The 16,210-nt window shown below is 35.5% G+C and overlaps 1 protein-coding gene across 16 annotated transcripts in view; it reads left to right on the plus strand.

Annotated features, from left to right (window-relative positions):
* LOC124304415 (plasma membrane calcium-transporting ATPase 3) overlaps positions 1–16,210 on the plus strand; it is a 120,832-nt gene that overhangs the window by 75,047 nt on the left and 29,575 nt on the right. For 15 of the 16 annotated variants that reach the window (XR_006908171.1, XR_006908175.1, XR_006908173.1 and 12 more), the window contains 6 exons: positions 1,471–1,847; positions 1,935–2,419; positions 2,693–3,738; positions 4,176–4,390; positions 4,518–4,669; positions 9,017–9,149. Coding sequence is in view for 10 of the 16 variants with exons in the window: in XM_046762646.1 (XP_046618602.1) it covers positions 1,471–1,847; positions 1,935–2,419; positions 2,693–3,738; positions 4,176–4,390; positions 4,518–4,669; positions 9,017–9,149 (2,408 nt within the window). In the remaining 6 variants the exon portion in view is untranslated. Of the gene's footprint in view, positions 1–1,470; positions 1,848–1,934; positions 2,420–2,692; positions 3,739–4,175; positions 4,391–4,517; positions 4,670–9,016; positions 9,150–14,424; positions 14,789–16,210 lie in introns of those variants that run through there. The other variant, XM_046762649.1, reaches the window with a different exon arrangement.

Here is a 16,210-nt window from a genome sequence, read left to right on the forward strand (position 1 = left end):
TTATAAGACTTTAAATTTTTATTCTGTACTCAAACCAATACAAAAAAGAAAACATCTTCCGGTCAACAAGTTGATATCAAAACTCATCGCACATTTCCACTTTCTTGCAGGCTTTTGCTTGTGACTTCTATAAGTTTTTCGTTCACAACATGTGCATTAGAGTCTTCAGAAAGTAAAACATTAACACTTTCTCTTTTTTCGATCCCTCATTTTTCATCTGAACTTAGCATTATCCGGAACTTGATTCTAGATAAAAATACTTGAGAAATATTTTTTCAAACTCTTGAAATGATGAAATTTCAACATTTTTCCAATGTTTTATATGACTTCAAAAATATCGCGGATCTGTAGTAGATTGGAAAAAATTACTCACTCATATACAACACTAGTTTTTTTTTTGATCCTAACGCAAAACAAAAAGAACAATATTTTTTCTAATGATGATTGAACCTAAAGAATTTTTAATTTCGATGCTTTGAGTGAGCAGTTTTTTTACCGCTTAAATACGAGAGCAAAATCATTTTATTTATCACTTTTTTAAGAGGCCCAATTTCAGGTTATAAATCGAAACATTTTGAGGGGTCGAGATTGAACATTTTTTCTGCTGACTTGTTCATGTACATGAACAAACAAATTAAAAAAACAATTCGCATTCAATTGTTGCCTCTACATTCGCATGTAGCATTCCGTTATCGCCAACACGTCACTGACTATATCGACGCAGCATATCGACGCCAAGTGTGAATAATAATTTAATTAAACACTTTGTGCTTCTATTATAGCGATTTTTCGCAAAAAAATTTCATATCATTCCCAATGTGTTGTGCATACCTTACAAAACTACCTTAACCACCTAGTACCCATATAAAAATGTATCATAATTATTTGCATTATCAGTAATGGATTTTCATTGTTTTGTATTAACTAGTGATATTTTATGTTCCTGCATTTTGGTGGTGTACTAATCTGTTTTTTCCTTTTCTTTTATTACTGTTATATATATACACATAATATGATCCATTATCTGTACTCTGATATTTGTTTATGTAAAATTTTAACAAAAATCGACGATAATCGTAGCAGTGTAACAAACTCTCTAGGATCCTAACAGCTTGACACAAGCTTCATTGTCTTTTTCTGTCTCTTTCTCGATACACACTTCTACTAACAATTTCAATTTATCTGCCGTCTCTGCGCTTGCAATTGTCAGCCTTGGCTTTTTGCCCCAATTCGAAACGAAGCCTGCCATCGTTCCTTCTCTTTTTGTAGTATTGCGTTTGTTTGTTAGATTTTTCATTCTCTCCCCCTTTCTCGTTCGCTACCAGCATGAGAGATTGATTGCAACTGCGGAGAATGGCTGATATCTAAGTATCAAGAAAGAAAAAAGACAAAAAAAAATAAATAAACAAAAAAAGAAGAAATTTATAGTCAATCGTTTTAACTGTGAATAAATTTGATTCAATGACAAAGGAGAGGAAGCTGGAGAAGTAACTGGAAACAGTCACGCACCTGCCAACGAGAAGCGTGAGCCGGCCGAAAATCATGAAGCCTCGTCTCAACCTCCTCCCGAACATTCGAACAAGAAGGAGAAGAGCGTTCTTCAGGCGAAACTGACCAAACTTGCTATTCAAATTGGCTACGCAGGGTCGACGATAGCCGTTCTCACAGTCGTCATACTAGTGATACAATTTTGCATAACGACATTCGTTCAACAAGGAAAACATTGGAAAAGTACGTATGTCAACAACCTTGTGCAACACTTGATCATCGGTGTTACGGTGCTGGTAGTCGCAGTGCCCGAAGGTCTACCCCTGGCCGTTACTCTGTCGCTTGCTTACTCCGTCAAGGTTTGTATTACTGTTTGGATTAAGCGGCGTCGGTTAGATATGTCGCGTGAAGTTACTCTGAATTGATGTTTGATGTTGAAATTTCAGAAAATGATGAAAGATAACAATTTGGTGCGACATTTGGACGCCTGCGAGACAATGGGTAACGCGACGGCGATTTGCTCGGACAAAACTGGAACGCTGACGACCAACAGAATGACAGTTGTTCAGTCCTACGTATGCGAAAAGATGTGCAAGACTACGCCAAACTTTAACGACATACCAAGCCACGTCGGCAACTTACTTGTTCAAGCGATATCTGTGAACTCGGCTTACACATCTAGGATAATGCCGGCTCAGGATCCTACCGAGTTGGCGATGCAAGTCGGTAACAAGACCGAATGTGCCTTACTCGGATTCGTTACCGCCCTCGGCAAGAGCTATCAGACTATACGTGATGATATTCCCGAAGAGACATTCACTAGGGTTTACACTTTCAACAGCGTGAGGAAAAGCATGTCAACTGTTATTCCCAGGCAGGGCGGCGGATATCGCCTCTTTACCAAGGGTGCTTCCGAGATCATCATGAAGAAGTGAGCATCACTCAACAACCCCTTATCTTTACCAAAGATACTCGATCAGCTTCCCTTTGCTTTTTTCGTTATATTTGGAATTTTCCTAGAACTCGTTAAAGAAAAATCCTTTTATTTATCTTCGATTCTATTGAACTAAAATTAAATGTAACTTTCTTTTTATTAATTGTAAATTTGTAAAGTATTTTGGACCGATGTAGGGAAGCGCTAACACACACACACACACCCAACTCATTTTTAAACGGATATCAAAATGGAGTTGCCTTTCGACAGATGTGCCTTTATCTACGGTCGCGACGGGCACCTTGAGAAATTCACTCGAGAGATGCAAGAACGTTTGGTAAAGAACGTAATCGAGCCAATGGCTTGCGACGGTCTTCGTACAATCTCCATAGCTTACCGGGACTTTGTGCCGGGTAAAGCGGAGATAAATCAAGTCCACATCGACAACGACCCAGACTGGGACAACGAGGAGAACATCGTCAACAATCTGACGTGCCTCTGCATAGTCGGCATCGAAGATCCGGTCCGTCCCGAAGTACCTGACGCCATCAGGAGGTGTCAGAAGGCCGGTATCACGGTCAGGATGGTCACCGGCGACAACATAAACACGGCGAGATCGATCGCTCTCAAGTGTGGCATCCTCAAGCCGAACGAGGACTTCCTGATCCTGGAAGGAAAGGAGTTCAACAGAAGGATCAGGGACAGCAACGGCGAGGTGCGCCAGCATCTGCTCGACAAAGTTTGGCCGAAACTTAGGGTACTCGCGCGGTCGTCGCCGACGGATAAATACACCCTGGTCAAGGGTATCATTGACAGTAAAAATACCGAGAGCCGCGAAGTCGTTGCCGTTACCGGCGACGGAACGAACGACGGACCGGCCCTGAAAAAGGCGGACGTCGGTTTTGCCATGGGCATCGCCGGCACGGACGTCGCCAAAGAAGCGTCAGATATCATCCTTACGGATGACAACTTCTCCTCAATCGTTAAGGCCGTTATGTGGGGCAGAAACGTGTATGACAGTATAGCAAAGTTCTTGCAATTTCAGCTGACGGTTAACGTTGTTGCTGTTATTGTAGCATTCATCGGTGCTTGTGCCGTTCAAGACTCACCTCTAAGAGCTGTTCAAATGTTATGGGTCAATCTGATCATGGACACTTTGGCTTCCCTAGCCCTCGCCACTGAAATGCCGACGCCTGATCTTCTCCTTCGAAAGCCTTACGGCAGAACGAAGCCTTTGATATCGAGAACTATGATGAAGAATATACTTGGTCAAGCCATCTATCAGTTGGTCGTTATTTTTACACTGCTATTCGTTGGTGAGACTTCTTTTCTTATACATAATCCACTTCACTGCCCTTTACTTACTTGTACACGGTCACTCCACTCTCTCAACGTACGAATCCTTCCATCGGAATTTTCGGAAAACTTCTAAATGTCGTTCAAAAATTTATCGAACGTGCACTTCTTACGTTCGGAAGCTACAATTCAGTTTTTTTCTACTCTCAGACACGTGTAAATTTAAAACTTGCATCAATTCTTGTTTTTCTAGGATTTCGAAAACGTCTCTTGGGACATCTGCGTTTATTTCGATTTGTATATATCGTGAAAAAAAAAAGATTGACAAGATCTTTCAGCGAATAAATGTAAAAACTTGATGAATAATTACTGCTCGAAAGAGTCTGGACTGCAAGAGTGTGTTCGATCGGGTGGAAGGATTCATTTTTGTGTTTAATTTTTACTTTTAACTTGAAAGGTGACAAGATGCTCGATATACCGTCCGGTCAAGACCCGATCAGGTCTGGCGGACAACCCACTCAGCACTTCACTGTGATCTTCAATACATTCGTAATGATGACACTGTTCAATGAAATGAACGCAAGAAAAATACACGGACAGCGAAACATTTTCGAAGGACTATTCACCAACCCGATATTCTACGGAATATGGATCGGCACTGCTTTGGCGCAAGTGAGTGATTGGACTCTTAAAAATGTTACATGTCGATCGATTGGCGCGACTTGACTTCTCTTTTCCTTTTCCTTCTCTTCTTTATACTTCTTTCGGTTTTTTTTCTTTTCCTGTTTTTCATTTTAAGGTAGTCATTGTTCAGTACGGAAAGATGGCCTTCCACACGAAGGCTCTTACCCTGGAACAGTGGATGTGGTGTCTCTTTTTTGGGGTTGGTACTTTGATATGGGGTCAGCTAGTCACGACGATTCCAACTCGCAAGATACCCAAGATACTTTCGTAAGTCCAAAACACAAAACAAAAACAAAACAGAAATAATATCGATGTCGTTCATTGCCTAAACAATATTTTCCGGTTTTTTTTTCTTTTTTTTTTTTTTTTTTTTAATACTCATATTCCCCTCATCGTCATATCATACACCTAGATTTTGCGGTGTTTGTTCAAAACAAAGGGAAAAACAACTACCATTTAGATGATAAAACCGTAGCAAAGCATCACAATGATCATTACGCATTATAAAACTTATAATACCTCGTTCGTGTCCATTAAACAAAAAACAAAAGAAGAGATTAAAAGAAGGTTATTCGTCTCGTGATTATTCGTGGCAAATATGCTATATTTTTTTTCAACTTGAGAACGTGTTGACGGAATTTCAGGTGGAGAAATAAAAATATTGTCTAGTTTAGAAAATTTCTCCCTGACAATATTTGCTCCGAATGATTAACGACACTTAAAACGTGTAAATAGTATTGAACGAAGGTAACCAGCATGGTACCCATGCGAATAATAAAGATGTAAAAAAAAAAAAAAAAAAAAACAGATATTAGCACTGAAAGATTTTAGTAGCGTTAATAAGATAACAAAAAAGAACCAAAGAAAAAACTTAATTGTATTTATCTAGTCAATTTCTTTAATTAGTTTACCCCAATTAGTACATGGTAGTGGCCACTGCATGCTAGACATCACTAATCCACAGTAATTGATATGCCAGAAATAATTTGTTGAGAATTACGTGTTACGTTCCTATATTCCACTCTTATATGACCAGCAATCAACAGAGTGCGATTAATTCAATTTGACATAAAGAGAAAAGAGGAATAATTGATATTAATTTTATTCTTCTCATGTTTGTTTTCATTTTGATTTTTAGTTTCCTTGTAAATTAATTTAATTCTTTGTTTTTTTTCCGTATTTTCCATATTTGAATGCGTATATATGCCTTGTGGGAAATCGAATGAAGAATAATATTAAACGAGTACTTGAGAAAATATCGTTCGTAACACGATTCGTAACTTTGTCAGAAAAATTGAAATAGTTGCATTTTTTAGATATAGCTTGAACGTTCCCCCATTCCTTCTTACAGATCTTATTTATATATATATATTATTAATATATATGTATAGATAGATAGATATATGTGTGACTGTATACAAAGTATACATACTATACGTATATCTGTATAATCAGTTTCTCTGTCTACACTAGATGTTGCATGATAATTACAGCTATCTAACATCTGCGTACTTGTTTGTATACTAAATAACAAGAGGCTGAAATTCTATTTTCTCCAATCACCATACAGAACTAAACAACGTGACAATAAATTTTCTAATCCTTAGCTTTAGTTTTTCAATGGCTTTAAACTATATTCAACCACATACAAAAATTAAATATGCCAGATAATCGGCAACTAATATGATTATGTAATGCAAAATAGTATGATTTTTATTCATTAAATTGTCATTTTCCTGTTTTACTTTACTTGATTATTTTTATTTATTATTTTTTTTTTATCAATGTTTTGTGTTGTTAATTTTGGTTATTTTTACTTCGATCACGCAACATACACGAGACAAATAGGGGTACTTATCATTGAACTTCACTGCAGTTTTCGTTACATGCGATACGTTTCTTTTTATTCCTATTCTTCTTTTTAATTTTTGCTTCGTTCAGGTGGAAACTCACTGTTCTTGGTCCCCGAACTTTACGACGCCAACGTCGAAGACGCAGGCGTTTCCACAACTTTGTTCCTGGTCCTAGTACATCCAATTCCTAACCCGTAGGTCCTTTTTCCATCTTCAAATTATACGTAACTACAATCTACGATCTCGTCTCTTGATTATTCGTAAAAATACGCTTTAATCATATACGCTGCTGTTACTTCAGATCAGTGAAAACATAACATGCTAATCACATCTGAGTTGTCATATTACGGCAAAACATGCAAGCGTTTTTCCTATGGTGCCGAGCTCGGTTCTCGGTCATGATCCTTTTTTTTACGTGTTTCTCACACCAGCTGTAAGATTTCGAACTTTGTATTCGAGAAGCGGTGGTTTTCCATACTGAAAACACCGCCATTTTCTTGACACCCTCAAAACCTTTTGTTCGAAAAGGTTATGTCTTGACTTTCAACGAAAGCTTCTCACACGTTTTAAAAACATTTGATATGAAAAATATCGTCAATTCGTAAAGGAATATAAGTATATATATTCTCATTATTCCCAAACGCTATTTCATAAAAGCTTATTCTGTTGCAGATCGTATAATTTTAATTACGAGCCCGTTGATATAGATTTAGGAGTTGATAGAAAAGAAACACGAGAGTCAGATACGTAACAACAAACGAATGAATCACTCGACCGCTAATTTTAACGTACTAGGGAGTGATTAATCATCAACTTTTAAAACTACTGCAAGTATAACAATAATGCATGGAAGTCGCTTCCTGCTGCTGAAATTGCACAAAGCGTAGAAAATCGAAATGTTTTCGAGGCTTCCATAAATGTATCGACTAACAATATACAAATAGCTTATACTACCATATCGAAGTAACCTACATTCACGTGCCACTACCTGTGTACAGACAATCATTCGCGATCTATTATGTATACATATCACAAACTCGCCGATTCTCACAAAATGCAATGCGGAGCGATCAATTTATGTTGCAATTCCGGATACCATGCACTCTTGAACAACGATAACTGAAACAATTTCATTCGTATAATGCGTTCTACTATCGTAGAGCTTTCTCAGAGTACACAGATGTTCCGAGAAAAAAAATCAAATTTATTTCCAACGAGCTTACATAAATAATCAATTCAGCAAAAATATTATGAAATCGAAACGTACTTGAAGACGTAAGAGATCGCAGTGAAAATTTACTATTGGTTCAGAATTTATTTTGGCTTTCGTAACCACTCCATGTAATCTAGGTATTTCGTGTAGAATACTAATAATATTTGAAGTAGTTGTAAAAGCCATAGATAGCTATATAAGCAAAAATGAACTTACTCCGTAACGTTCTACTGTCAAATAACAATGTCTTGAAGCAACGTATTTTGGTGAATTGATTATTTTATCCGTGTGTGAATGGTTGGAATTAATTCGAGTTATTGTGCAATTCAGTTGACACCTACTCTTGCGGCTCGTCATTGCCACTGTCAAAATTTTTTAGAAAATCGTCACATCTCTGCGTCACGGATTCCACTTGAAACGCCTATAGAAGTCTTGCTTTGGCCCAAAATATGAAGCTCATGATGCGTAAACCCATCCATCGGATCTTCCTTCGCTAGATTTATGATATATTAGGTTGTGAAAAATTCACAGCTTATGCTCCACACTTGAATGTATGAGAACCCGTCATCGAAACTTCAAGAGAGGATATTGAAAATTAATATTTCAGGCCAAGATACCCAACAGGCTTCGTTTATTCGGGTATTCCACTCATAAAACTGCCAATGTAATAAATTTTAATCGGTGTGCAGAACGGTCCGATGGATCAACTTACACGTCAGAAGTTCCACATTTTGGCTCAAAAAACAACCCTACAAGTTTCTGCACAATCCGTGATCGGAGGTCTGATACGCTGCTCGTCAGTGCGTAAAACTTGTAACCGGGATCATAACGAATCCAACGATACCTCACACGGCATCATGCCAACGGACTTGGTGGTCGGATGTTACCCTTGCTGTTAGATTAGCAAGGGCATAACGACACGGCGGCTTTGGTCGATATGCCGTTACGCTGATACATCGTATGTCATCGCCCAGTCGTCGAAATAGTGCCGTCTTTGGTATCGTTGGCTTTGACGCGCTGCCGGCTATAACTGTGGTATCGCAAAAAGAACAAATCATTAGATTCCTTCAAATCATCAAATAAATCACTGATACCTTACGGTTGAAAAGGAGTTTTTGAGCCAATCAAAGTTCGAGAGTGAATGGAATTCAAGATAGACCCAGACAGGGATCGTATGAGTGTTATCCATCTTACTCATAAATTACACTGTTATTGTTAATAATACTAGTGTTTATTACGATCTACGAACCAACGATGATGATGACGATGATGATGAAGCTTGGGGTTAAAAACGAACTGCTCAGAGATATAAAAAAAAAAATCAGAGACTGAAAAAAGAAAAAGAAAACGGAAAGAGGGAGACAGATTTAAAAGTAAGAAAGAAAAAAAAAAAAGAAAGAAAGGTGCGCGATAGGAATGGGTGCCATGCGTCGCGGAGCTGTTTACACGCCGGAAGCTACGCCGGAAACAAAAGATCGATCGTTCAAAAAAAATAGTATGAAAGGGAACCGAGTGATGAAGAACTGGTTTAATGTTTTTTAAAAATAGATGGGGCCGCGGCCAGCCAGACGATATGGATACAATCAATCTAGGAGACGAGAAATTCGACCCTGACTCGGATAAAAAGCCACGCGCCGGACAAATTCTGTGGATACGTGGTCTAACGCGGCTACAGACTCAGGTAACTATCTATCCCTATCACTCACTCTCTCATGATATATTCGCGGTTAATCAACTACTAACTTATTATACCCATGATATTTTCAAATACATTTACTGTACATACTATAGTATGTATATAGCCATGTTGCAGAGAAACATTATACATTCTTTAGGATATATAAACTTCATATTATTACTATGTTACCGTAGGTATATACAACGTATAACGTATACGTATACATATACCAAATTCTATACCAATGATCCCTGGAGTTTATTATCATATACAGTGGTGTACCTATAATTTTATTCATTCAATTATTTATTTATTTATTTATTTATACCGGTACCATTTCCCAACGTTCGCGTACCGTTCAATTTATCATTTATTCGTTTGTTTATCTATTTATTTAATTATTTCTCTATTTTAATTATTTTAATTTTGTTTTCGTTCAGTAACCAATTATTATTCGTGCATGTATAATATACATGTTCTAATGTACATTTATGGAACAGTAAAATTCCGACTGCACACTGCAGTATTTCACTCGCTTTATACTCTCGGAACATAATATATCTATACTATATAACGAATGTATATAGGTTTGGTATTCTTACGTGTATTTATAGGGAAAGACAAGACTTTTTAATCGATTTTTGATGAAATTTTCCGTCATCCCTTTATTACCACTGCAGTTTAACGAGACATCATTTTGCAAGATAGGTTGTCATTTGTTTGTCTATTATTTTGTATTCTCGTTGTTACGAGTCCCCTCTCACTGTAAAAGCCGTATATATATATTTCTTTTTTTTTTCTGAAAGAGTGAATCGGCATAACCCAGTTCGAATGCACAATTTTACACAACCGCACTCGTACGAGTGAATTGATTGATTGATTCAAAAAAAATGTTCCTCAGATTTTGAATTTTTTCGGCGTTGTATAAAATCCAAACTGGGTAAAAATTACGAAAAAACAATTTTATTCCTAATATATTTAACTGGAATACCGAAGTACTGGTGGAAAATCAAAATGGCCGCCATGCGATGTGCTTGAGAATTTTTCCTGGTTGTACGATCGTCGTTTTCAGGGCTCACAAATTATTTAGCACTGTTTCTCGCTCAACAAAATATCGGTTCGAATAGTTGGCTGATAATTTTATCATTCTCGAACATCTAGAAGCTGGGATTTTTTTTATTGTAAAATTCACTTGTACGGGTGTTTAATGTCTTGCCGATAGTTCTGCACTCTTTATCATACACATTTGAGTACATTTATATACACTCTACACCGATATACATATACATACTTTTGAAGAACTTTGTTTTTCTTGCACTACAATCTTGTTGAATCAGTTTAATTAATTTTCAACATACGTATACTGATAATCTGCTAATATTAATTACCAAAATCTTTCCGTTACTCTTGAATTCATCAGGTTTCTTTCATCGGCATATTCGCGAAAATTTATTTATACTAGATAAAATCCAGTCATAATTCACGTGACAATAATTGATAGAAAATTAAAAATTGAAACAGTTTTTTCAATATCCATGTCTGAGAATTTGCCCAGATTTCTCGTGTACTCAACAGCACAATTTTGCTGTGACGAAACTGTATTACTTGATAACTTCATTCGAAACACACACGGTTCTTCAAAAGTAACCCGTATCTTGGAGTACGAAACTGGTCCCCCGCCCCTAACTAAACCTCTGAAACTTGACACTAAAGTTTCGAAGCAAATGTGTCACCTCAACCTTCCAATTTGTCTGCAATTTTTTTTTGTTTTTTTTTTTTTTTACTAATCCCACACGGAACATCCCATCTATTGGAGGTCCCATACAGGATCCCCACAGCTCCGTAAGACGTCCAAATCCGTGATGGATCTCTGACAGACATCTGTAGAAATCCACAATATGTACGGTCAGATGAAAGCCAATGACGGACACCCATTTGATGTCTATGAATATCCATGCACTTAAGTAATACCACCATAGACAGTTACGAGGTGGCAAATGGTCGCTCCCCCCTTTCGCCATAAAAGAGAACTCCTAATTATACAAACCTCCAGTAAATCTACCCTTTTATTTATTCCGAATTTCGTCCGGTATTTACGTACTTGACTGTTCTTAAATGTCTAGTTTGTCAATTGTCCCATCGTCTAGGCCTTGGAGTTTTTGTCTAAGGTAGAACAAAATACGCACATGACAATTGTTTGACATAATTTGTGTGACGTGACAAAAAATGTCGGTTAAAGGTATTAATGTCTTCCGTACAAAATCGATAATCACTCCAAGATCTATGTGGATATCTAGTTGAACTCTACTTATAACAGATTGACAATATCGAAAGTGCAAATAAATAATGGATAGAATGGATCTCCGTTAGATTTCCAAATTTCTGCTTCACAAAATCCATGAGATCTAGTATAGTTCTACTAGATGTATAATAAGCGGACATATTTAGATCTCTAGTAGAGCTGTAGTGCACTTAATTTCGGTTGAAATAGATGTCTATTAGAGGTATTGCATATCCATCATGGATGTCCATGGTACGTCCATTAGAGGTAAATGTTCCGCGTGGATTACCCACCCCTCTTGCCCCGATTTCTTAACAGCTGTAGCAACAACGATTATTATGTAACTGAGCAGATATGCTAATTATTTACAAATTCCATTATCCGTAATTGCGTCTCTCGGAAAAAAATTGAAAATCCTTTGAAGAAAAAATTTATCGTAATCACTTCTCCTTGTTTCCCGTTCCGATGAAACTAAACTACTAAATTTAGGAACCAATCACCAATTTTTTTTTTTTTTTTTTCCTTTCTGTTGCGATTAGTCGTTATTGTTAAAATTGTTATTGACTCTGTATATACTCATTACATCAAGATAATATCTGAACAAAGAATTGTCGATTTGAAAATATACTTCCCTTCGCCACAGAACGTGCGTAACAACATTCGGTATTAAAAATAATCACCTTAGGTGCGTAACAAACGAAAAAAAAAATCATACCAACATAATGAAATATTATACATCTCACTTGCGAAACCGAGATAGCCGAGTACTTAGAGAACGGAAACATGAAAACGAAGAGGAAAATCGCCGCGTAAAATAGTACATTATGCTACAAGTGCGTAAAATGCGATTTTACCTACTAGTTGCATAATATACTACTTCACGAGTGCGTTAAACGTACGAACGTACGTATTTTTTACGATATTTTTTTGCAATATTGTGCGGAAATTTTATAACAGGTCATTACTAAAAAATCAAATTCAAACTTGAAAAATATAATTTTTAAAATCAAGTTAAATAAAATATAAACGTCAAAATAATCCTCGACATCTACATGTATAATGTATATATACATTTTTTTATTTATGGAGAGTTTTAATATAAAGAGGTTTAACGTAACGATAAACGAACATCTCGAGTAGTGTTGAACATTTCAAATCAGTATAAACACCACAACAATTGTTATCTTGTATGAACTTATAGAATCAACAAAACCGAAAAAAATGGTTAGGAATTCCTAAACGATTTGAAAACACAGTATTCAGTATCACGTACGATATGTTAGAATTACATTATTGTTTACACGAACACTGTAAGGATACACTATTGGGATGATTCTGCAGCTTCCTTCAGCGTCAAATTCGTTAAAATCCGCAGACTGTATCAAAAAGTGCCATTTTACGCACAGTATTGCAAAAGAAATGTGTGTCAACTACGCGCACGCACGCACACATAACCATACGTGAGATGATACATATGCAAATGTGTCATAGGTGAATATGAATAGTAATTTCACGACATTGCACTGAAATTTTTTCGAAAATTTATTCCGTTGTGGAGCGTGATATATATATATATGTATATATATAATTTGAAACAAAATTATTTTCCGATTCTTTTTATTCTATTTTTATATGTTCATCGATCATAATTACGGTTCAACCTGTTTGTATTATTGTATTTTTATTAGTTTGTATACAACATATTGGGATTCAGAGTCTATGCGCGTCTAAAGCAGCAATATGGTGTCGCGCTGAGTTATCGGCTGATCGTTTCAAGTAAATCCCAAGGATATAAAGGAATGAAAAAATTTGTGCAAATGATGGAACCTTCGTTTTACTACATTGAGTTGATGAAGTATCGTATATCCGTTAAAAACGAGTTTATATAACGCGAGCGTACCTCAAAGTACCCGTTTCGACGACTGTCGAGTGAGTCTGTGATTGCGCATGCGCGGAGTACCTTTCTGTACCGCCGCGCGCATGCGCTGTCACGAACAAATCTGATATTACGCGACCCTAACCTCAATTTCATGCATTGTGAAATAACGCGTAACACACTTTTGTTGTACAAAGAATCGTGTGCAAAAAGAAGGCAACGGTCTTTTCGCCTCGTGTATTTGCAATATTCGTCTTCGGCTCACCTACGACATATATCGCAAACTTACGCTCGGCCCAAAAATACCGAGCAATTTTCCTCCTTGTTACGTAATATACTATTTGCAATTAAATATAACAATTTTCCGGCACTAGGTGGTCTCTTTCGATACTCTGGATCCCAATATAAACAATTTTTATTACAATTTGACAACACGGAATAATATAAAATTTTTTCTCGACCTGTGAGGAGCGAAATATATATTTTATATCTCGGATAAATTAATCCAAGCGACGCGGGGGACAGAAGGGGGTTCAAAAATACTAAGTGACGGGTGCGCTGTGAGGTCTGTGTGTGTGTGCGTGTGTGTGTTTTTTTTTTTTATTTTTATATCTTATTTATTTCATTATGATATTGTTATTTTCCATCTTTTCATTAATTTTTTTTTATATATATATATATTTTTTTTCTATTGTATTTACTTATTTTCTCCGTAAAATTTTGGGTAAATAAATTCGCGCGTACCATTTACACCGTAACCTAAAATACTCTGTAGGCACGTGACGCGTTATATAGGATCACTCGTCATTATACAATAATATCGGGAACCGTATATTGACAGTTTGCAAAAGGAACTTGCAGTATGAGATAATGTTTTCGTTTCCGCATTAGGTAATATACACCCAGTATCAAGTGTATTTTATGTAGAAACATACAAAATTACAGTTATTGTTTTTATAATTACAAAAAACTAAACAAAACAACAAAAACAAAGCAACACACAAACAAGCCAAAGAAGTAACAGTAATATTTGTGAAATACATAAGTAATGAGAGAGAGAGAGAGAAAGAAAGAAACAAACAAAAAGCTCATACCAAGTAAAAAAATATCTTCTTTGACAGATAAGGGAAGGAAAATCCTACGAGGAGATACGCAGGCAAATGCATAAGATTTGAGGAACGTTTTGGTGACTTTTTTTTTTTTGTGCGTGTGCGTGTGTGTGTCTTTTTTTTTTATTTAAAATTTTTTTAATCAAATAAAAAAAAAAAGATAGAACTAATGATTAAAAAACAACAATAAAATCGTGTAGAAGAGATAACTGGAGAAAGAATAAAACGAATGAAATCATATCTAATAATAGTAATGGTAACACATGTATTACGTAACTAGTATTAGTCGCATTAACCCGTGCCTATATACGCGTAAAGAAAAAAAAAAAAAAAAAAGGATAGAAAATGAAACACCTGTCGGTATTTAAGTTGCAGCTAAGAGAATGTTTTTTATTATCATACAAATATGTATATATTATATATTATATATATTTATTATTCATCCAAATATATAATATAAAATATATATATATGTGTGTGTGTATGGATATTATCACGCACATTATAAAAGTATTAAATACGTTACAGCTAGTACATGAAAATATAGTGAATAGTTGAAATCATACATATTATTATTATTATTATTGTTATTATTATTATGATTATTGTTACATAATAGATATATATATATATACTATGAAGATAGATATTGATGCATTTTTATAGTTATCTTATTTTATTTTGTTTTATTTTTACTAATTTTGCTAAAATTATGTGTAAACAGTATAGTACTATAGGACACGAAGATTTCATAATAATCAAATATATCGCACAAACCTTTCATATTTATATATTTACATATGCAATTGTACGTTTCAATAGCCGTAACGTGTGACGGTATAAAAAGTAGGTGTATCACACACGCGCGCACATTGTTGTGAGAAGGTTTCATCCTTTCAGGTCGTTTTTAATTATGGCAAATCTCGTACAGCTGTCATTCGTTGCGCTTGACGTGTTATAAAAATTTATAAAAATCGCGAATAGGCATGAATTTTTGCGAAACGTAGAAAATGACGATGAAAAAAGAAAATTGAATAACAGGAAACGCGAAAGGCGTGAAAACAAACAAACAAAAGCAAAAATAATTCCTACCGACGAACGTCGAACAATTCCGATTCAAAGTATATCCATTTATAATTGTGCATAGGCACGTGTACCCTGTAATATACTCACGCATACTTTATGATGCACTCAAGTTATACTGCAGGTTTATCATTTTAGTATTATTTAAAACAATCAAACTAAAATTAATAATGACTCACGCATAAATATTTTTTTTTTTAAATACAACAAAAAAAAACACATGTTTAAACAGACAATTTATACGCGCCTCTTAGGAATGGTCCACGCAGTCCTTCTTAGCCTTGTTAAAGTTAATTGTCTAACAGATTAAACCGCAACCTTACATTTGTTTTATTACCTTTTACTTTGTTTCTTTCACACACATACGCAGGTATATTTTTTATTCTAAGAAACTCATTGTATCTACTTTTTTTTTTTTTTTCTTCTTCTTATCTTCTCCATCCCACAATGTGTTGTACATACATACAACATCTCTGTATTTATCCTTTGTTTCTTACAATTTTTCGTTTATGCCTACATATACATGTAGTAATAAAAAATACGCGATCACGCGAAATTTGGTCGAAAAATAATAATTTAAGAAAACAAAAACACCGACAACAACGATAAAAAAACAACCAACAACAAAAAAAAAAAAGAAAAGAAAACAATTTCCAAACGAAGGGAATTTTTTTTTTTTTTTACCTGCAAAAGAAAAAGACCTCTTCCTCTAAAT

This window comes from Neodiprion virginianus, chromosome 5 (assembly GCF_021901495.1).
Source record: "Neodiprion virginianus isolate iyNeoVirg1 chromosome 5, iyNeoVirg1.1, whole genome shotgun sequence".
Lineage (NCBI taxonomy): Eukaryota > Metazoa > Arthropoda > Insecta > Hymenoptera > Diprionidae > Neodiprion > Neodiprion virginianus.